General features: G+C 39.1%; 1 protein-coding gene across 1 annotated transcript; it reads left to right on the forward strand.

Annotated features, from left to right (window-relative positions):
- The first annotated feature begins 395 nt into the window (after positions 1 to 395).
- Positions 396 to 23,894, forward strand: LOC139147515 (ankyrin repeat and SAM domain-containing protein 6-like). The gene is made up of 13 exons (XM_070718632.1): positions 396 to 1,367; positions 4,377 to 4,421; positions 11,070 to 11,274; positions 13,204 to 13,301; positions 14,849 to 15,009; positions 17,101 to 17,335; positions 17,811 to 17,863; positions 18,603 to 18,734; positions 19,924 to 20,122; positions 21,203 to 21,317; positions 21,710 to 21,942; positions 22,521 to 22,588; positions 23,026 to 23,894. Exons 1-13 carry the CDS (start codon positions 653 to 655, stop codon positions 23,206 to 23,208), a joined length of 2,442 nt encoding a protein of 813 aa, XP_070574733.1. The 5' UTR covers positions 396 to 652; the 3' UTR covers positions 23,209 to 23,894.
- The last annotated feature ends 218 nt before the right edge of the window (positions 23,895 to 24,112 follow it).

Raw genomic sequence — 24,112 nt, forward strand, 5'->3', positions numbered from 1 at the left:
TGCGGGTATTTGGGCAAATAAAGAGGGTTTTCGTTCCATATTTAAACAATAAAATTATTCAGACGGTTTACACGATCTACTCCGATTCCAGGTAAGAGAGAAAGGTGTTGATCTTGGGAACACCGCAAACTTGGGACGTATCCAAATAATGTAGGCCTAGGCCTACGCCAACTCGGTACGATCACACTCTGCCCGACAACCGACCCAAAACGAACTCAAAACTGCTCCCTATATAAACTGGAGAAAGATTAATTAAACATCTGACAACGCCTAGTTCAAAATTATCGCACAAAGGTGATCGCCGCGACCCTGGTGAAGTTGTTTACGTTGTGACCTTGGAGTTGTTGCTTGTTGTGTCTTTGCGCGTGTCCTCAGAAAAGGGTGAAAGGTGACGCACTTCCGTGGCGTGACGTCAGCATCAAGGAATTCGCAATGGCGGATGTAAAGAAGCTCTACAGATGTGAAGGTTGGCTGTGAAGAGCGCGCCCGAAATATGACAGTTTACTCCAACTAGGCCCGTGTTTCGGTTTTATTTTCGGTCTGTCAAATGAGTATACGGCTTTCACGATATGTAGCTGACCATGTAACCGTACAGTGAGGGGGTTTTCGGTCTGTTTTGCTCAGTTGTTTTCAGGAGTTGCAGTGCAGTGCGATGGTTGAAGCCATCGACGAGTGCGTTTGTCGCTTGTTGGTTGCGTGCGAGCAAGGTGACCTGACTACCGTTCAAACTTTACTGGACCAGGACTTAGCAGTCGACACCGTCGACGAGGAGGGTTCGTCGTTACTGCACATCGCAGCTGGAAATGGCCACGAAGCTCTCGTTCGGTTTCTCATCATGCGCGGAGCGCGCATCGATCTGCAGAACTCGTATGGTTGGACGGCTCTCATGCAAGCCGCACGGACGGGGAATCACAAGGTGGTCGGCCTACTGTTGCAGAACAAGGTCGACCAAAACGTCAAGAGCAAGTTGGGGTGTACAGCTTTAACGGTGGCGGCCAGGGGAGGACACACGCAGGTTGTCCGAATGCTACTTGAAATACCAGGTACCGAACTCAACGACAACTCATCGACAGTGTCCCCCCTCATGGCCGCCGCGCAGTACGGCCACGACACCGTGGTCCGACTACTCCTCGACAAAGGCGTCGAATTGAACAATTTTGACGAAAGGACAGGACTAAGTGTTTTGATGGTGGCAGCTCTAAATGGCCACATGACAACGGCACAAATCCTGGTGGACCGGGGATGTGACCCAAATGTGACCAACATTCTCGGCAAAACTGCACTGGCCATCGCCATTCAGTCCGGGAAGCGATCCAGGGAAGTTCGTGGATATCTGGACAGGAAAACGACAAATAAACCCAAACTTGGTGGGTATTCCGTTTCCTATATATCGTAAACGCTTCTGTTTAATGTGATGTGTGCAGTTGTTTGAAGCCTCGTGATTGTGAATGCCCGGTACACACACTTCAGTGAATGTGGTTACTGTAGTCTAATACAATTACACGTAAATAGAAAACCATTCACGCCATTCGAGAACAGTTAAATGGAAGAAGCGAGGGAACTTCAATAGGTAGTCTAACAATACTATGTACAACGCTATACAGGCAATTGCAATAGTATTTACCACGAGAGAGAGAGAGAGAGAGAGAGAGAGAGAGAGAGAGAGAGAGAATAACTGCGAAACATTTTAATTTCTACCGCTATTCTCCAGAGCTCACCTTTTTTGATGGCAGATTTTAAAACTTACTGACGAGTTTATTAATTTAAAGTCAAACCATTTGAAATAAAATCCTGTATTTAACTTACGCGGCAGGATATTGATAATTTAGAAATTCATTGAAAAGCTTGAATAATATATTTAGAGATAAGGATATGCTAATCTCACTGTATTGTGCTTTTACAATAAGCGATTTCCTGCGGTGCTCACCCCAGCCTTTGAAAAGAAAATTGCCATCAATTCGTTGTATGCCATGACTACAGCTACCGCCAAAGCATAGCTGCATCGCAATGTTCTCGTGCACAGCCGCAGTCATTTTATGACCTAATTTTGTTCTGTTATGGAAAATTTATGAAATATTGACAGCTCCCTCGGGTTGAGTTGGACCCGCCCATCTGTGCGTTGCCCACAACACTCCAGGCAAACACAAAAGAAGGAAATATCAAAGGTTCGGATGCAGTCAACCTCGAGGATTTGCACAGATAAACTACTTTGCTATTCCTGATTTTAAGTGTCATCGGTCATCTTCATTGCTTTTCCAGTCTGCATGAAATGACACTGAAGATATTATGTAAACGGCGACGACGAGATTTTGAGAAGGCTTTACATGTACATGACTCATTGACTGTGCTCATAAGTAGTATTGGGCAATTTCTTGTCACAAATTATTTATAGTTTTCTGAGAGAGAGAGAGAGAGAGAGAGAGAGAGAGAGAGAGAGAGAGAGCATTTACTTCACACGCAAAAATATTTATTATGAGTATACAGTATTTACCTAGCAACTGTCACCCATGTATATTTAGGCATGTGCGTGTACCATTGTAATGCTGACAGCAGATATTATTTATTTGAAGCTAAATAGTTTTGATGTGCAATATTTGACCTGCAGGTCCATCTGATTGAATATGATTGATATTTATCAGTTGTCAGAACAAGGCTTCTTGAATTGAATCAACAAATGGAAATATTTGTAAAGATATGAAAAGATGGCACTCCCCTGACATAATATGTCTGACATTGTGGCACCATGTGAAGTCTGGCAGAGCAAGTACCGGCAACGTGGGAAAAAAATTGTGTATTACTGGCAAAATTTCTCACTCTCAGCAAGTACCTGTGTTTATTTTTCGTCCATGAACAGCTGCGACGGCAGCTTTTTTAAAGGATTTGAAGTTCTGATAAATGGAAGTATATGTGTTAAATCAGCCTAGAAAATAATCTGAGTTGTCTGTAAGGCTGGCAGCTGTCAGTAGAATCCACACAGCTTACTTCCTGGAAGTCTGTTCCCTGTCCCAGGCAAACAAGTACCCCGCTCATGAGACACTTTTGTTCGGTGAATGCAAACAACCCCGAGGCAGTGGTGTGAAGTTCTGGTCCCTCCGCCTCCACATGCCTTTGTCCGAGTCAATACACTTGATGCTCCTAAAGAGTAGAAAGGAAGTGTGGCACGGTTTTGGTGACAGCTGATGTCAAAGATTCAGCCGCAAGCCACCCATTCATTTTACATGTGGATATAATATATCTAGTGTTTTGCGTCAATATTGTTTATATTCCCACAATAAACTCGTGCTGATTTGTCTCCTGTTCACATTTTGGATTTTTGAATAACTTTTACCTGCTCCAGTTTCTGTCGTTTGAGTCAAGATTGAATTCACTCCCAAAACTCCCAAGTAAAAAATGTACTACAACATTAGATGGCATAACTATTTTAGGGGAAAAAACCCCACGGTTTCAACTGACAGCTGCAAAATGAGTATTTTAGTATAAAGTCCAGTAAGGTCAAGCGCTTTGCCATTTGATTCAGAGAATTCCTGTATAGCTTGGAAGTTGGAACATCACGATGAATGCGCCAAGAACATTAGTGGGGCAGAGTTGCTATGCCGGTGTTTGTCCCGTGTTTCCACCATCACACAATGAAGATGATTGACAATCAATTGCCAGATATTGAGTTCACACTCACACGCACATATTTCTGCCTTTTGTTTGCTGACAGGGATCAGGTGCATCTCCCCCCCCCCCCCCCAGCGTGTTTGTGAAGATTTTAATATCACTTGCTATGTGGCGTGATTTTAATTAAGAAAGAATTAGTAACGAAAAACAAGTGATAAAATGTTCTGCAAGAATTTTTTTTGAACATTTATTTTTGTATTCGCCTGCATAACTGAGCTAGTGTGTACATTTTGTGAAGCAGCAAAGTCAGATACTATTGTGTTTTCAGACAAAATATATTTTGTGTATTGTTTCAAGACTTTGCTTTCCGCATACATAACTGGGGGTTCATATCAACTCTGGAAAATATCACCACATCCAAATCCCTGTTATGAACCATACACAGTTTCGTCAACTGGTTTGATCAATATGTGATTGCTCTTCAGATGTAATTGAATAAACATGTTCTTTTTTCAAAAAAGTTCCAGTCGTAGGGAATGTGTGTGCACTTCACTTTGTATACAGAAAGATCTGTGCCATGCAGTGAGGTAAAACAGGCATAAATTTTAGGTACACACCTCTTTTCAAGCCAGCCAGAGTTTGAGAGACTGCATTATCAGCATGCAAATTTTATGTAAGTACGGTGTATTTATCCAGCGATGCCTTTGTTTTTATCACCAATCTCACGTGAACTAATGATCAAATTGATGTCTACTTTTTTTGTCTCATTACAGAACCAGAGGACCATAAACCGGACATATTGGAAGCTGCCAAGTCAGGTAGGCACCAGTTGCATAACAACATAATATTTGAGTGGTGAATCACCACTGTCAAAACAATGTCATACAGATTCCAAAAAATCTTCTGAAAGAATCTGACAGGTATCTTATAAAGGTATTAAAATATAATCCTAGTGGTATGGGGTAGAGTCTTGATCTTTAATCCCATAGAAATGATATCACGTTTTCAGAAGTTTCTGAACTTTAAGGGGGGAGGGAGGATCTCTTGATGTATGTATTATGGGGGGGATCTCTTGATGTATGTAGTGATACTTTCTGCTCTGGAAACATAGTTAGGAGGCCTTTCTTGACCATTTAGAAAGAGTATTAGCAGGCAAATAATTTTCAATCACACATTCTAGTCTTGGTCTTTCTGTCCCACATTGCATACATTTGCTATGCTCTAGACATTTATACAATTCCTTTTTGTTAGGTAAGTTGCAGATGGTGTATTGTATCCAAGTAGTTTTTCATTTAGTAAAGATGATAGTACCTGTAGTAAATGTTGATACATTTTCAGTCTCAGGTCATGATTTCGTTAGACGTTTATCCACGGATCAGTATGTGTTATAGTGTGTAGACTTCGAAATGATGTTGAAAGTTCTATGGAAGTATATCTGCTCTTGAACAGTAGTCTTCGCATTCAACCCTTTTTCAAGGTTCTTTTCACCGAAAGGTCACATGTGAGAGTGAAACTCAAAACGGTCAATCCGTGCCAGGCATTGTAAATTACGCCGCCAAGGAGGTATCGCTCGACAGCTCAGTAAGTTCATGGAGAGTACCAATCAACCTCTTTATTCAATCCCAGCATTATATCAAGTGAATGGCCCTCGTCCGTCAGCGCAATATTCCTGTCAGATGATTTCACAAGCACTATAAAATAAAATGTAAAGAGCCATGTGGAACACGCTGCCCTTTTAAGGTTGCTGACCTTATTTTTTTTCCGGCAAAAAAAAACAGGATCAGCCTCACGCTCCGGATTAACTTTAGATAGTAGCAAATTATGTACAGGGTCAAGGTTTATGGTTGGTCTATATAAATCTTCCTGGGTCCTACCTTCTTGACATGGGGGGGGGGGGGTTTGGCAGGCAGGGATTACCGCTTCTTATATTATTTCAAAATATTAAAACTTTGGTAAAGTTCTCTGAATTCTAGAGCGTTTGTTGCTAGATTTAGCCGATGTAATATTTAGATTGTAAAACAAAATCATCATCATCCAAAGCTTCTTCTTGTACCCATTTCATCTTCACTTCTAAAGTTGGTGGAGCCCCCTGTACCTGTCACATTGTGTGTTGTCCCACCTCCAGTTCATGTAGCTAGGCTTTGATCAAGATAGCTGTTGAAAATGTCACCAGGGAGGTTGTATTACCTGACAGGCATGGAGAGGGCTAGGTTGACAAATCGGCTAGAAATAACCGAAGGTCAGAGAATCTCTCCTGGAGTCTGCAAGTAGGGGAATAAAAACGGATGTTTGACGTTTGATGTTTGTAACAAATTACCCGTATAGGTCATTCCGCGTATGAAACTTTCAACTTTGTATCTGAGATGCGATGTGATATTGAACTTCTGCACCACAGAGAATAGTCCCTGAGTTATCTAGTTGTCTGATGTAAACACTTTGGAAACTAGATAATTATATGCGCATGATGAATGTGATTCATTGTATTTGACAAAATTAAACAAAAGTTTGGAAACTGCGAAAATCTGACAAAGAAATTGCTGAAATAAGTTATTAGAAACTCAAACTATGGACAAGTATTTCAACAAAAAAAATTTCAAAACAAAATCTTGAACAGTGAGCGATTGAGTAGCACGTATATATATACTGTTTCCATTGCACAGCCGTGGCACTCAGTGCGACTGTGCGAGCCAATTTGCGAAGGATAATTTGAATGGAGCTGCACCCCCACACCCTGAAAATGCCATGATTTTCATTTACCATACATGTTTCAACTACCCACAGCCCCTCATATAATCAGTTCTAACATTCTTTCCAAACAGGGATGAACATTGTAAGTTCTGACATTTAAAATGTTCACCATCGGATCAACCACGATCAACATGTAGCCTCAAGCTTGCAAATAATTTCTGATTTCTTCAGCTTCCACCAGACAGCATAGCACAGCATAGCACTCCTGAACCTGCACCCGAACCTCAGTATGTACAAAGGGTGCATAATTTTTTTCCCCCCCGAAAACTATGGCGATACTGTTGAGCATGTGACATTGAGTTATTGCATATTTGTTGGCAAAGAACAAACGATCGAAAAGTCTGCCCTGGTACTAGCTGTTTCAAAACAAGCTGCTCCATAAAGCCAAGGCTTCTAAATAAATCAGAGCTGCCTAAGAAAGCCAAGGGCCTCATATTGTGCTGAATTTACCGGTATGTTTTCATTTGACATCTAAAAATGCCACAACTTCTACGTCAGTGTCTTGATGATTTTTGTTTCCATGTATCAAGTGTGGTTCTCGTCATTTTGTGTTGACACATCTTGATATTAAGGTCTTGTATAGGTGTGATGTATATCTTTTGTGGCTGATCTTGACAAGTGAAAACCAGACAGAAATTCCTCTTCAATTGGTATTGTCCACTAACAAAAACAATTTCTACCATTCGGCTTTGTTTCGGATTGGAAAATAGCGAGTAGTCAAACTTGCAAGAAAAAAACTTTTATCAAAATTTACAGCAGTTGTCGCACAAAGCAATTAATGAAACAAAAGGCAACCAAGCCCTCCAAGATAATCTTTCCTGAATTGCAGAAATGATAAAAAAGGAGTTTCCTCACAGGAGGTATTAAGGTAATATCGGTGTACGCATAATTATATAACTGTAGACAATAGGGTGATGTAGTGTAGACAAAAGCTTAGCTAATCCCCATAGTTCTAAAAAGAAAGGTCTCGTATTTTATGACTTGGCTGACTCTATAATAGCTTAAAAAAGACGCTGATGTAAGACGGGATGCTCTCCAAATGATTTACTTAGTTGTAAATTGTGATTCACGAGTGGATTCGCACGTAATAAATTATATCAACATGAGTACGTGGCGTTGCCACCAGGGAGCATGTGTTTGCCGAGTGAGCGACGCCCTGCTCACACATGGTTGGAAAACCTTAGTGTTGAGTTTTGTGTTGTTGTACACGTGCTGGTCAATTTGGGCCGTTTTGGCCGATTTCCCAGTTATTAACCATCCCGGTGGCTGGTTTGATATGAAATTACAATCGTTACATTGTCTCGGCGCAGTCCTTTCGCATTATTCACCAAATACTGTTTCCTTCATTTTGTTTTGAAGTCTCATAGTTGTTTTTCCTTCAAATTGCATCGCGAGTAGCATGGTTTGGAGACTCGTGGCTTTTTATTTTGCGAGCGTTTGTTTACCACCGAAGGCGGTGAAAAAAAGGGCACACCACCTTAACAAAGAGCTTGTCACCTAAACTGGGACAGTGTGTCAAGTTTGTTACGTATAGCCTGTCTGATGACAATGGCCGTGTGCCTTCAGGCTTGTTTTCAGAAAGACTCAATGCCCGGGAATGTCCAAGCCAAATATCGTGTACACACTCGAGTCGTCGCCGAGACTGTACTCAGATACCTAAGCTGTGTCCTACATTTTGTGACAAGTGTCTTGAAAAGTGAAAGTCAAGTCTAGATGACCATCAAAAAAACTAGTCACAGTGCTGCTGTTGTGGAGTTCGACTGGCAATACCAAGGAAAATATGTTTTTTGAAGAGGATAAAAGTGTGAAACATAAGTTTAGAATTGAGATTTGCAAAAGATTTTGTGCTGAGTCACTGTGGGTTGAAATTCAGTTTGTCTTTGTGTAAGGAAATATTTAAAGGACAGAGACAAAAAATTATCAGTTTTAACACATTTTTTTGATAGCAATAACCGCACACGTCCACTAAAACCTGTACATCAATGAATTCTGTAAAACGTCGGAAAAACCTAAATGAGTTCAGTGCCTGAGTATCAGGTATATAACCAAAATTCTCTTGAGAATTGTTTTTTTCTTTGCGAAGTTCCAATACAATAAAAAACTGAAACTTGAAAAGGTGCAGAGCTGGAAGCAAAATGTTAAAAATTATGTTATTGAGTAATACGGTGTGACACAACACAATACCGGTAAATTAGCCATAAGTCTGTTTGATTTGTACAAATGAAGGTCGCTTTCCTTAAAATGTATTCTGTTCTTCATATTATTAAGCAATGAAGCAAAATAGTAAATAATTTTTAATAATATTTTGTAAAAGCACGTTTAGATATTTCAATAAAGATCTCAAAATAATAGTTAAATAACTGTAAAAGTCACATTGTGCAGGTACTACAAATACCATAGTTTTAAGAAGCAAGATATGACACACTGAAGGGGTTAGTCTCTGAGAAAAGGTAGTATTTAAATTTCCTTTGTCATTTCCATTGAAAAAAATCAATATCTTTTTGTTTAGTAAAACAGGTGCAACTTGTCTGCCTATTGTCCTCCACATTATTCTGTACAGCTGAAGGCACAATCTGTGGAAAATTTTACCAAAAGTGCTATCTCCTCTCTCAATCAAGCATAATTTTCCAAATTATTGAAAAGGGAAACTGTGAAAAATGGCGAGCTTAAAAGTACATTTTCAAAATTGTTAAAACTAGTCTACGAGTTTGTCTACACATAGGAGCCACGGTAGACTTCCCCTAAGGAATCTCCAATGGTACAAATCCTGATGAATTATGGGATATCCCCATTGCTGTGTGTGATCAAAAAATGTTTTGTCTTGGAATTGTAGCAATCTTGTCTCACTTATCCTATTCATTACCAAGAGATCATAGAAACATCTTTTGTCTTTCATGCCTGGCCTTAAACTGTCGCTATGGTAATTTGTTTATTGTTTGAAAAATATAAAAAGAAATTCTGACTAATTTTACAATATCAGACCCACAATTAATGCTGAATTTTACTTTTGTGTTTTTCCCTTAATGATGGCAAAGAGCTAATTATGATAATATTCGGTGAATAAATTGTCCACCGCTTATCTCTGCATACATATGCAGTCCTTTATACATGCTATCCTCAGTTTTGTTGGTAACTGATTTTTCAGCGGCATGTGCAAAGAATGAGTAGACTAGTGCTGCATGCAATAATTGTGTAAGAATGGGTGGAGATGACCAGAGGCGGGGACTGGAAGTGGGAACAATGAGCTTGTCACCTAAACTAGGACAGTGTCAGCTGTTGTTGCAGCCTAGTCTGCCCTTCCACAATGGCAATGAAGCCCCGGGACGTAGGCTTTTACGGCCATTGTCTCCGAATTACTAAGCCAAATGTTGTGTAATGGCACTCGGGCGCTCAACGTAAACACGGCATAAAACAGGAGCCCCGGCGTGGAATCCCAGTCACTGTCTTTGAAAGGCCCAAAAAAAATGAGGAGTTTGCTATATGTGGCATTGGAATAAAATGCGTGTGGCATTTCCCCGACAATGGCGGGTAGAATTCCCCGGTTGCATAACCTTCGTAGCTAGGAAATGCGTTTCCATCTGTCCAAAATCTGTGTCATGCAAACACATGTGCAAGTACATGTGTGCAAAATTTGCTACCTGTCACATTGTCTATACCAGAAACGATGGCCTTGTAAAACATTTTATCAAGAATAGAAATGCTAAAAAATGTGAAAAATTGTGATTTAGGATATAGTAACATACAGTACACCTTGAAAATGAAGGTTTGAAGTTCTTCCTCACATTTTTCTACATAAAATTTTGAATTCTTCTTTTTAAAATGATAAAAAATGAACTTCAGTTTCTTGATAATAAGATAAGCAAATTCCCTGTAAAAAAGTAAACTTGATTCATATCGGATTTTAAGTGGGGTCATTTCTTTCTTCTACTTCTGTGTGAAAGCCATTGAATCACCAGACAACATTGAGATAAAATTCATCAAAAACTGTCATTTTCGGAAGCTTTCAAAATGAATCTCCACAAGGTGCTCTGGTATGATAACAGTAAGAATATTGAGTTTAAGTACCCCATTATTGCGAAATCTGTCCCTAAGTATCCCCCCATTATTGTGAAATCTCCCTCAGTTGTGTTGTCTCTGATGTTGTCTCAGACCCTTTTATCAATATATATTTATGAATATATATTGTCTAAAAACAATGCAGTATATCTGTATATCAACTATAGTAGAATATCGATATATATGGTGGTACTGTATGACTTTACTGGAGTTCAGTATGAGGGCTCACCTCTCGTGTGTCTTGGGAATATGTGGTTTCATGACACAACATTTCACAAGCCAGTACAGTATAGACCTACTTGTACCGGTATTAGTTAATGTGAAATGATTGTCATTTTCTGCCTGGACTGAGAATCGATTTAGAAAAAAACAGTCTTTGTGTCATCTATGTATATACAATGTTGCCTCTAAGTTACAGGTAAATTTAAGAACCTTAGTAACATTATTGCTGTCTCCCATAGTACATCATTCATGTATGAAGGAATCAGTTCAGCACAGGGAACCCTGGGTACAATGACTAGAGTAGCCGAAACACTCCGGTTCAGTACAACTCCTCAGAAGTCATTATTAACTTAAATTCAGTCAAGAATGAATTTCTTCAGATAGATCTCCTCCAGTTATATCTTTCCGATCTTTTCAAATTCTTATTATATCTTCCGCAGGAAATATACTAAGGATCCGGGAGATTCTCCAGGATGACTCAAAGGCTGCGGACACCATCGGAGAGGACGGCGGCACCCCCCTCATGTTCGCTGCGATGAGGGGACGTTTGGATATAGTGGAGCTCCTCGTTCAGAACGGTGCCGACTTCAACAGGCAAGACACAGCCTCTGGATGGACGGCACTTATGCAGGCTACATATTATGGGTAAGTACCATCTGCAAATATAATATCACCCTCCGTTATGCAGTAAAACCTACAAGACAATCGATGTACTGATTTCAAAGTCATTTAAGCAGTTTCGGGTATAAGAGAGTTACATCAAATAGCTGTTGTAATACAACAGTCAGTTCAAGTATAATTGGAACAATATATTTACCAACAAGTCAATTTCAAATACTGCTGAAAAACATAATTGCTCAGATCTCCAAATGATATTTTCATAAAGCTGATTTTTATTTGCCTGCAAAAATTACAACATGGGCCAAACTTCAAAAGATATGTGATATGAATTATCACCTTCCACCAAAATGATATCCTAATTACTTTTTAAATTAACGGTGCAACTATTTGTAAGCTGTTAATTTATTGAGATGACAATTGCTACAGACTCAGCCGGTAATAATAATTTGTCATTCTATGTTTACATGTCACTGTCGTGGTAACAGGATAACAAATATTGAATAAAAGTTTTTTGACCGTCAATACGGTAGCTGGTCGTTGAAGAGATTACTTTTCATGCTTGAGGGCATCGTTCTGTTCATTTTCTGTATTTGTATGTCATAGCAACACAGACTGACCTAGATTTAGATTCTGTATCAGTGACTAGCATAAATATTAAAATTATTTTGACCTTTTGCAGTTAGGTCACAAAGTGTGACTTAGATAAGGCTTGTCCAATTTCCCATTTAATTAAATATACATTGTAGAGAAAGTTGGTCAAAGTCAGTCAGTTCTTTGGAAAAATGACAGAACTCAAAGTCGTGTGTGTGAAAAATTGGATATTTTAACACTTGCAACTGTTATCTTGACATACATTTATTTTGCTGCATTTATAAATTTTGATTGTTGCGTTATGACTGAAGAGTTGAGGGTTTCCAAGTTTGAAATATTCTTAATTGACTGCAAGAAAAAAGGAAGAAAGAGAGGAAAAACAAAATTGGGTCAGAATAGATTAGAGAGTGCGTGTGAAAAATGGCTGACTTTTGTATCTTTTCAAAAGTGGCAGACAATAAATTAGGGGTCATGCCTGTCAGATTCTGATAGAACAATTGCCAAGTAGCTTTTTGTACCACACAGCCATCCCTTACCTCCTGAAAACATTTCACAGCTCGGTTAATAAAAGTGAACGTTTCATTTTTGTGTCAGATCCAACAGTGTATAATATTACTGAATTCAGGTTTAGATGCCACATATTTTGTCTGCTGTAAAATTTCCAAGCATATTTTTAGGGGGAGAGTAGGGGAAAGTATTGTAGGCTGTCACAAAGGTCAGGGTATGGAGTTGAATGAACCTCAATACACACTGGGGTGATTTTTTTCTGGTTATTTGACATTTTATAATCGTTTGGTTAACCACCTTTTTTTTTATATTCGAAATGTGAAAATTTTTGGGCAGAATAAATATGGATGGGTTTAGATACTAGGCTATCAATACCTATAATGTGAAGTCACTAGAATATTTCATATACCGATACATGTCACCAGCCCATGTTGACCCTTTGAGCACCAAAGTCAATATTTGGCGCCTTTACAAATTACACTCCAGTCAATTTTTTTCAGATTTTTGCGAAAATTTTGATAAAAAACTGTAGCCATTGAAATGTGACGTCTATTTGTTTCAAAATTGTAAAAAAAAATACAGAAAAATTCATAAAAATTGGTAAAATGTTGGACTAAATTTTTTTTGCCGGAAAATTTACAGCACTCAAAGGGTTAATAATATTACCACAGTGAAAGCAGGTGAGTATATTTGATAAAAATAAGAAGGGAAATACTAGACAGAAGATGAAATAGCTGCACGTGTTAAAGGTAGTGACTTATTGCCATGTTGGGAAAGCAGGTGTGCGTGATTTCCCCGTGGCAGTCGTGGCGGCAATTGAAGCGAATCATTCTGTGCGGTGTTTGTTTTTCACAGTAAAAGAGAGGTCGCCAAATACTTAATAAACCAAGGAGCCGATGTGAATACACAGGCCAAGGATGGTTGCACAGCCTTTGATCTAGCAGTACTCATAGGTATGTCAGTTCAATCATGTTGTACTTTTCTTGTCTGCTCTCTAGGCTGCTGGCGTGGTTTGTGTGTTTTGTGCAGCTTGTTTGAATCCAATAAGGAGTCTGATTTGGAAAAGGGACGTTCTTTACCAAGAACTGGGTTTGCCTTCAACATTTTCTGATGATCAGGAAGGAATGAGCTCAGAGGATGGATCTTTTTGTGGGCTGAAAAACAACGGAAGGATTGCTTGCCACAAAATTATCATACAAAGATGGATTCAGCTGCATATTCTTTTTCAGATTGCCCACTGCAAGTTGACAGTGTTGGTGGTATACATCTGTCACGTGTGGGCAATTTTTAGGATGTGAGGTACACACATACATCACACACATGCATGGAGGGCCATCACCAGACCAACTCCGGGCTATTTTGCCTAATGGAGGGGTCCTTTAATCCACTGTTTGCACTCATGACTTCTATTGAACTACAAACATCATCCAAATCCCACCAAAAGAAGCATTACTGCGCTTTGTTTTTTCCCCCAAAATAATATGCAAATCTGCTCAAATAAGCCATCATTTGGATCTTAATGAGAATTGACCGAGCTAAAGTTTCCGCAGTGTATTTTACAGATTTGCGACTTAAAAGCAATTCTTTCATCCAAGCCTAAGCCCTCAATAGGATCAAAGTGAACTCTTTTGTTTTTGTAGCTTTTAGGAGTTTGCTGACCGTAATTTTGTGGCTTTCTTGCAGAGTATGTACAAGTTTGCTGGTTTGTAGGCATGGAATTTTGAAATCGAGTGTAAATTGTATAGGAGCGTTGGAAGTTTGAAACCTTTTGTGCTTTAAATGTACCTCTTGTGTGTGTGTGGTTTATGTGTGTGTGTGTGATTGTGTGTTTATAGATATGTCCACTGGAAATCATTTTTTTAGTACCGTAAAGACCTAAAATGTCAGCTTTAATTCAATATGCTATCATTTCACAATTCAAAAGTATTTAATAACTTTTGAAGGAACAAACATCAAAATATTTATTTTAGGTATTGATAATGCCGATGATGTTTCAATTCAATTTATTCTTTGTCACCGTTTCAAGGGAAAATAATTCCCATCATCACTCTGTATGAAATCTTCACAATGTGTGTTTGTTGTTAGTTCTTTACTCACTTACCATATACAAGTTTTGCTCCACTAAAGGTCAGCAAACTTATTTTGATTTTTCAAGTTCCTGCGAAGCCAGACCCCTAACCTATATCATGGCCTGACCACATCACTGTAGACAGTGAACATGAAGCTTACATGTTACCTTTTTGATATGATGGTCAGCTTTGATAGCCAATGATAATACTTACATAACATTCTGAAGTTTTGGTCTCCCCATCAGCAATGGGACTCCAGACACATTAAAAGTATGTTTGGCATGTTTCCACTCTGAGATCTGCGTGGATGAGTTGTAGTGTGAAGCCTTAAATGTCTACAGAAACAAGAAAAGATGAAAAAAAAATAAGCTCAGTAAATAATTTGGCATACATCACTGACAGAAGAATTCTCTCTTCTCTGCAATCCTCAGATGATGCCGACACCACAGAGCTGGTCAGGCTTCTTGCCTCGGTGGCCATGAAAGTCAACAAGCCGCACAGGGGCCGATCGGCCACTATGCCCTGGTCTTCCAAGTCCAAAAACTCTGACCTCGTCAACGGGGATGCTGAACCACCAAAGAGTGGTCTCAAGGTGAGGACACGTTTATCCTGTTCACCCCCCAATCCCAGTGAACAGGTCCACAGTCACTATTGATAACCAGGGGTAATGAGCCAAACCATGGTGGTTAAAGGGTGAATTCCTGTTAACCCCTTCAACCATGTTACAGGCATTCCATATAGAATACTTGGGATGTACCAGTGTCTCTGCATGGTGCCAAAATGATGAATTAGAAAATATGAATGATTAAACAGGCAATTGTATAAGTGTGACTGATCACATAGGCAACCCTGGTATTTCATAATCAAATTTTTCCCTTCCGTGTGCAGCTGGCGGCTCAATTTCATATATGTCTTTCAATTAATTTTGATACATTTGCATGTATTACAAAGTCTTCATAGAGTTACAATGTATTGACAGTGAGTTAGCCACCTGCAGCAGTAGGCAAAACTTGGTTGTAATTCGGACATGTAATAATAATCATTGTCACCTGTTATTTGGAGATCATAATGTAAATTCAACAAAGGAGGCCTTGTTGCAAGCATTACATCTTGATCAGGAAAATTGTGGTTTGCGCAAGAAACTCCAATTACAAAGAGTACGTGATGAACAAATGAATTAATGAAGTAATGCATAAATTAACAAGGAAAACAATTGTTTTGCTCTCTGCCTTGACTTCTCAATTTAAATTCTTTCCTCGTTTTTCTCTATACTGTGGATTTAAATTTTTGCAATACTGTTGGCAAAGTTCAATTCATGAGACAAGGATGGCTGCTCATTTTTCATAGTAGCAAAAAACTTTCTGTGTGCATATTTTGCATAAATTTGCATAATTTACATGTATTTGCATACCTAATGATGATAAGATTTCTTCATCACGTAGTGATGTTCGTTCAGGGTAGACTATAACCTGATACATGTCTGCCTTGATATCATCCAGACAGTGGTGTAGTCTAAGGTAATTTATCATAGATAGTCAAACAGAGTACAGCTATTATGGGGTGTCTGTTTGAAAAAAATTCTTCTTGAGGTCTTGATGGGACTCCAAGTGAATAAAACAGATCTTTGGACATAAATCATCGTCATCTGCCACCAGTACTGAATGGATTTTTGTTCTGAAGTGGGAGCTGCTAATGGTGGTGCTTTGTTGCATTCTGGCAGACTGTAATTTTCTTCCTCTTTGGAGTTGCTCCCTGTCAGGGAAGGTCATCACTCTTCTGTTATCAGAGGTCATAGGTCAGATCAGAGGTCAGCTAATGATAAACATGAGGGTAGTGATGATACGTAACAAGTCCCAACTGTTTTGACTTGATAATAAGGGATGTGAACAGAATGGATAGAGTTGGGGTTATGTAGAGTCGTAAGTTGACAGGCAGTTTGAAATATTCATTCATGTTTATTTTATACGCTCAAAATAATGTTATCTGTGTCTAGGATATTTTAGTATAAGATAACATTACTTTTCAAAGCTTGCTGTCGTAAAAATAACTGTGGGACAGTCACCCTTGACTTGGACTTTCAGATATACATAATCTTGAAGCGTTTGGTGGAGTGAGACATTTAAAACAGACGTTGCTATGGCGTCACACACTCTTTGCTGGGTCGATGGGGTCAGATATGGACACGATAGCTATCTTGTTGCTATCTTGGGTCAGACAGCCACATGAAGGCGGCCACTGGTTCGTTGTTACCCGATCAGGCATGATTGCCGTTTTGACACATTTTATTGGGTCACATGTTGAACATGATGGTTATCTGACACTCAGAGTTTATGGGGTCAGCTTGGGGTTCTTGATGACTGTTTGGCTTTCTTTTGTTGGTCGCTCTTTGAAGTTGTGTCCTTGCAGTGACAAAATCAAATCAATGAAGTCACGAAATGGCCATTAGATTCATCACCGAGTTATTTTCTGCATGGTCAAGTCAGTCATGGGTACATTTTGTGGCACAAATGTCCTTGTAGCTAGTCAGAGTGGAGAAATTCAGAATAAGCAACAGAATATGTTGTAGGACATAAGTGACATACATAAAATTTCTGTCATTGTAAATTTTGATATAAAAATATTAAGGACAGGAATTGTTGTACCTAAGCAGTTAATGAGTTAAATTTTTTTTTTCAATATGTAGGCTTGGTGGTCAAGGATGTCCAACCGTTTCCGCAACTTGAAATTGACCAGTACATTCCGCGCCCGCTTTTCATCCAATCGCCTGCAGCCGTTCAACGATGAGAACACTGCCACAGATACCACTCTCAAGCCGGCCCCGGAAGACGGCCCCAAGTCCAAGTCGCGGCGGTCGAACAACATGGAGAGCCAGATAGCAGAGATGGACAGGAAATTCAACAGTCCGAAGAAGTCAGCAAGTGAGTTCAATTTATTCATTCCTAGAAAGGGCTTCTTTGTGGGTCATTTTCACTGTTACTGTTTTGTAGAGTATGTTTAACATGACATATCATGTTGAGTTTGTCACTGAGGCAAGTGAGTCTGGGCAAAAGTTATACGGATACTGTCAGCTGAAAGTGTGTTTTCTTTCCATTATCAGACAAAAAATAAAATTAATAGCTGATCTTTGATAATTCAAGGGATTTTATGATCTAATAATTTACTGCAATGGTTAGTTAGGCTTCCAACACAAAACTTATCAGATGTGGAGGGATACTGGTACATATAATGGTGTATGAATGTGTCTTGGCCAACAATACATACCACAAGTAAGGTATGAATTTAAAATGTTTGTCTCTCAGCCTGGAATGCTACCATGAGATGATATCACTGTTTGATGTGTGACATGTCATGTTCTGTTATCTTACATAGCTGAATGTTTTAATTTCCTTCCAGGTATTGATAGCGGACTAGACAACAGCCAGAGCAGTAAAGCTCTCTATACATTGGTGAGTTTGCATTTTGAACCTCTACAAGTACATGCCCAACACTAATATCCCTGTTCGTATCATATGGCATAAAGTCCCACACCAATCCAAGGGACTCCAATGAGACACTATAGAGATTTCAGTGGTAATTTGGAACAGTCCCATATGCATCCTATGATCTTGTAGGGATCCAACATGGCCATTCTGTGGGGTAGGGTTTTAGTTCAGTAATAATCACACAGGATTCCTGTGGGATATTTTTGTCTGGACCATGTACCAATACATGCATTTTCTAGGAAAGTTATGCTTCTCTCTGGCAAGGCTTTAGCACCAATAGCTGTAAATGGTGAAGCAATACCAATATTATGAAGACATAAACGTGATACCAGCCATGTCGCTACTATGCAAATTTTTTTTCTGCAATTCAGACAAATATATCCCCCCAGAAATTCCTGCAAAGTTTCTCAATCATCAAGCTGAAAACCTGTCTTTGGGGAAATTAGATCTGTGACTTTGTCTTAGTATGAGCTGGGATGGTAAATATCAATTTGTGAATTATTAAATGATCTTTCACTGTAGAGAAGTTGGGGCAGGCTTCTAACCTGTAATCCTATGAACAAATTCATAAACCTTTATCTATCAGATCTTGAAGTTCTAAAGAGTAGATTAACGGGAGCTTGCAAGATAAGATTTTGTTTTATATTTAATGTACATATTTGCTAGATCTCTTCCCTTATTTGCCTGTTTATCTTTATTTCAGTCATTGGCGTCACCAACATCAAAATTACCAAATGAGAAACTAATGCCGGTAGTACCGCCGTTTCTGCCGCCTCCTTCATTTGAACTCAACAGCTCTGACAGGCCGCATAATATACACTCCTCATCCTCTAAGGTAAGCTATGGGTAGTGTACGAATGCTAGTTATGAATTGAACTCTGAATTATCCAACAGGTGGGAATAAGGCCAATTTGAGGTTTTTCCTTGCATCATTTGTCTTTTTTCTGCCAACAAGAAACAAAAAAAACGCGGAAAACTTATAAATGTTGAGCAATACACGCCAGTCTTAGATAGTAGGAGAAATTTTCCCCTCATATTCAAATTGGTCTTTGTACATTTTTTTCAATTTTCCATACTTGTTAATATGAGTAGAAGATATTGACAGTTCAACCTGACCCTGTTACCATGGTTACAGCTTTGTTGCCGTGGTTGCACGGTCAAAGAACTTTTATCTGTTTCAATACACATGCATGCGTTTGACCTACTTGCGAGCAGATTTTTCTCGTCAATCCAATATTGCACAAATAAAGAGATGCTTGTGGAATGATAATTGCAGAAATGAGCTGATTTTTTTACACCGGATGCTGCAGTTTGTGTACATGTACTTTTAAGGGTTTGCAAAACACGTACTTTAACAGTTGTGGAATTTTTTTTAATTTACCTTCTGGCATTAATAGGGCAATTAGTTAACCTCTGACCCCCCCCCCCCCCCCCCCCCCCCCCCCCCCCTTGGTACAGCATCCTTCATTCTTGTAGTAATAATAATTATGAGATGATCATTACAGAAGCCATCACATGTGATTGGTAACTGACTTAATTTCCATTAGCCGTGACTTTTGATGTACCGTACTGCTCAATAATTTTTGATTTTTGTTGTATTGGTAAAAATGCGGTTTCTTGTTCTACTCACAGAATGATTTGTGAAATACCTGGTGTTCAGCATATTCAATTTGTCAAATACAGCCTGTAGTCTGTGTCCAATGACTGTTTGTGGACAGTTGAATTCTGGTCCATACTACTGTAGAATTCATTTATCAACAATAACATTGTGTACAGTACACTATGCATTGTATTGGCAAGGCTTATGAGGAGACTAACAAGCTGTATTTGTTGTATTCAACAGACAATCAAAGTGCTATAAAAAATTATAGCTTGTTGTCCCTTTAAGAAACAGTCAGTATTTTGTCTTTCACACAGGGTTACAGTGACCCATTTTCATGTTCAGAGTTCTAGTATCTAAGTAATGATAACATTCTTTTGGAAAATAAAAAAGTGACACCTTCCTGTGCAATTGTATTTTTCAGAGTTCAAACAGGCGATCGGCTCCGGCTGGCAGATTCTCACGAACCATGACCAGCTCCCGTAGTCCCAATGATTCGGCAAACTTTGGCTATGACTCGTCCAGTCCAAACTCCTCGTCGGGGGCAGGCGGCGTGAGTAGGATTTTCACGACATCCCACAGGTCACACCCCATGTACAGGAGGCATACGTACGACCCATCAGGTGAGGACATGGATGGCTTTTTTTTTACATGTATGAGATGGTGAAGGTCAAAGGTCAAATATGTCCTCGCAGGGGAAACTTATACCCCCCACCTTTAAAAAAGTACCCTTTTGTGTGTTTTTTGACACACCTCGTTGAAGGCAGACAAAGGTGTCCTTTCATCGGGCCTTTCAGGCGGGACAATGCCAAAATGGAACAGAGTGTTTCTAAATTTAATCCTTGCATTGAAAGCCAACAATGGGCGGTGGACAGAAAAATGATGTGTGAAGGAACGGCTTTGCCATGAGAACACACTCTCTGTCAATGTTGTGGTTCCAATATAAGACTGGCAACACCGGCAAAACAGTGTAGAGTTTTGGAACTGGAAATGAACCAACCAAAGCTTGACACACACCTCATGAATTTAATCCTTAGTTTTCGAAATATTTTTATATTGAAAAATTATTCTTTTGTATTGTGATTAACGTCTTTTCTGTCAGAAACTTTCTGTGTATTCACAGTAACATCAGCAGGAGTCTTTTTTATGTGTTCTTTTTATTTTGGTATCTGCAAATGCAGCTATGAACTCACTGTGTGATTAGTTGTCATGTGCAGTTCTATGGTGTGTACAGGACTATCATGCAGCAAAAGTTATATGTACCTGAAAATCTGATGTCAGGCTGGTTTCATTAAAAATTCCCCATCTTATTGTGTCTCTGAAAGAAACATTCCTCAGTCCAGATGTAGCATAGCAAAATTTGCTGTTTGCTAAAATGAGTGCAGTTTCTGCTTGGTGCAAAGTTTCGTTGTTTTCAGTTTTAAATTATGCAGGTATAATTTAGGAATGCACATTTGTGTCTCATAATAACAATTGTTTTCAAGCTTTGATTCTATAAGAAAAGCCGTTTTACTCATTTGTTGTTCAAATTACACAATAAATGACGTTGAAAACTTTTCAGAAAGCAAAAGCCATGCAAAGATTTTATCGTTTGAATTTGATGCCGGTAGCTTTTCAATAAAAAGAACACACAAGGGGTTCCCTGCACAAAAGGTGTGTCTCCTTGTGCTGATGTCATTCTTTCATTTTTGTGTATTTCACAGTGTCAAGGCCAAGGCCAGTGTCGTATCCGACATCAGCGTTCATGTCGGCACCATCAGCAGTTAATGACTCCAGTAGTCTGGGCAAGCAGAGAATGGCTAAGAGACAGTCAAATTTGTGAGTAATCACATGCCTCTTTAACCTTTGTCAGTGAGAAACTTTGACTCTGTGTGTAAACGTTCATTGAGATATTGTGTTGATACAAAAGTGTGTCAGGTTGAGAGAGTGAACTTGGAACTCTGAACTGACTCATGGGAAGATATCATGCCCTTGATAACTAATTTTCACCAGTCTTGCAGTTGACAAAATATCTGGTTTGTGTATACCAGTGGAGATACTGAAAGTCTTGCATAGTTAGCTGTTTGAGGGCGCACTCACATTTAAATCAAACAATGCAACTGTGTGTCCAACGATATCTTCTACTTTTACCCCATGTATATTATACCGGTAATGTCTTTAAACTGTTTCCATACAACTTACGATTTCTTCTCCCCTGTTTTGTTTTCAAGACCGCCCAGTGCATTTCACGCAAGTTCCAATTCGTCCACAACATCCAGCTCACTCACGCCCTCCAGACATCACCACAGTGGAGCCTCACAGAGTAGTACTACACCGACCTTGACCCCGTCACATTCCCCTGACCCCAAGGGTCACCTCGGGTCAACAATCAGTTCATCCAGTATGTCAAGTTCGTCGTACAGACACAAGAATACAAGTTCGAGTAGTGGCATAAGTGAAGATGGTAAGAACTCCCCTGTTCCTTTCCATGATTTTAGACTTTCTCACCCCATTAATTCATCTGAGTAGGGGACATATTTCAAATTTGTGAAATGTGATATAAAATGATCATGAGAAATAGAAAATCAAAGTTAGCCTTGCTTGAGAGACTCTGTATGTCGGCTGCTACTTGAGTGAATAATTGGGAGACTGAAATCCAAACTCTGGAAACTGCATCGCTGAATGATTCAGCAAACTTTGATATGATAATCTTAGTTGTCTATTGATTCAGGAAAGTTTTCATCCCTCCCACTGCTTGTCGCCCCTTGTACGATGTATGTGTGACATCCTGCTGGGTCTGTGACGTCTGCCAAGAAACTTAACCTCCAAAACGCCATCACCATCTTCTGCATTAGGGGTGGCTTTTGTTTTGAACACTCTCAATCAATAATTCCAAATACTGTCCCTGCCGCTTTCCAACAGGAAGTGGTTATCTCCAAATAGAGTGAGCAATGAAATAATCTTTATCAGCCAAGAGAAGTTATCTGTAAACCATCCATTGATGGGTTCATTGATGTCGATTTCTGTACTTGTCACTTTCAGATGAACTTTCACTTCTGATGAAGAGACTCTCTCTAGAAAAATACACACCCATATTTGAAGAACAAGAGGTAAGAAATGACATTGATTTTATCATTTCTGAAGTTACGATAGTGATGAATTGATGCAAAGTTAAATCAAAACTGCCATTCAGTGTTCAATGATGAAATCATGGATACCAGTGAGTGTGTATGTTAAGTGTTCACCGTATATGATTTCTGGCCATTTCTGAACAGTGTACAGGCATTGGAGTTATTTTTTCACAGATTACGCTAGATATTTTCAACATGTTTTTCATAAATTCAACTTACCCATAACAAAGATCAAAATGAGGAGGTTTAAAAAAAATGTTGTTTTGAAATTTTTTTCATACCCAGTGATTCAGAGTGTCATATACATCAATGAGGTTTTCATCAGATTACATCAGGATTTGACACTACGAGATTTTAGCTGCACATTTCCATGATTAGCTGACCTATAACCCTCATTTCTGCGTGATTTTTTCCAGGTTGACATGGAAGCTTTCCTCACGCTGACCGATGAAGACTTGAAGGAATTGGGAATATCTCACATAGAACCCAGACGTCAAATCCTAAGTGCAATAACCGAATTGAACTCTGGGAAGGGACGTGAGCGGGAATTCTTACGAACCACCCTCACAAATTACAATGCCCACGACTTCCGTCATTAGAACACAAGTCAAAACACCCCCTCCCCCAGGAATCCAGGTCACATCGGCTGGCCCATTGTAGAATACAATATGACCAAACCATCGGCAGATTTTCAGGGAAGATGGGATACAATTTGTGTACATTCTGAAATGTAGATCTCGCACTTTTGAAACCGAGAAGAAACCCCATGAATTGTGAATTTTACAGATCTTTTGTATGTTTTTTTGCTGTAGCAATGTAAATTTTTACAAAGCCATATGATGTTTTTTTTTGTGGAAGTCTTACAAGCAAATGGTAAATTTACAACTAAGCTTGCAGCTAAGATTTGAGGAGGTTGCACCAAGGACCAAAACCCTGTCACACCCTAGTAGAGTAGACCGATCCACCCCATAGAACAAATGTAGGACTAAACCAAAGAGATTTTCTCATAGGTGTTCACACAGCTAGACTTGAATTATGGATTTACAGTGAGAAGCGGAGCTACTTAAAAAGAAAAACGAACCGAAATCTACATATATTTTATTAATGCCTTCCTTTTTGTGTCACTTTTAATGATCATGGCAGAATATTTTTAGCTTGAACTTTAGAGATGTTTAGATTCAATAAATTTGGAAAAGAAAGAAAAATTGCTATTTGCCTATTGTAAATTAATGTAACTGTGTTAATGCTGTATTTGCATAATAAAATATTCCTATTTTGAAAGTGACGACTGGTCTTGATGGTGTTACTTGAGCCTCAGGGTATTACCCCCCCCCCACTTTGATATTACAAAGACCACTAAGTATCCGGACATTCTTTCAAAATTGAGCCTTATTTATTAATTTCAGTGACATGCCATTAAGAAAATATCACCATCTTTGAATTCAAGCAAGTTCACATGATTTTGAGACAACTTTGGAGATCCCTAGAGGTCTGTTCAAATCA

Source organism: Ptychodera flava, chromosome 13, assembly GCF_041260155.1.
Source record: "Ptychodera flava strain L36383 chromosome 13, AS_Pfla_20210202, whole genome shotgun sequence".
Lineage (NCBI taxonomy): Eukaryota > Metazoa > Hemichordata > Enteropneusta > Ptychoderidae > Ptychodera > Ptychodera flava.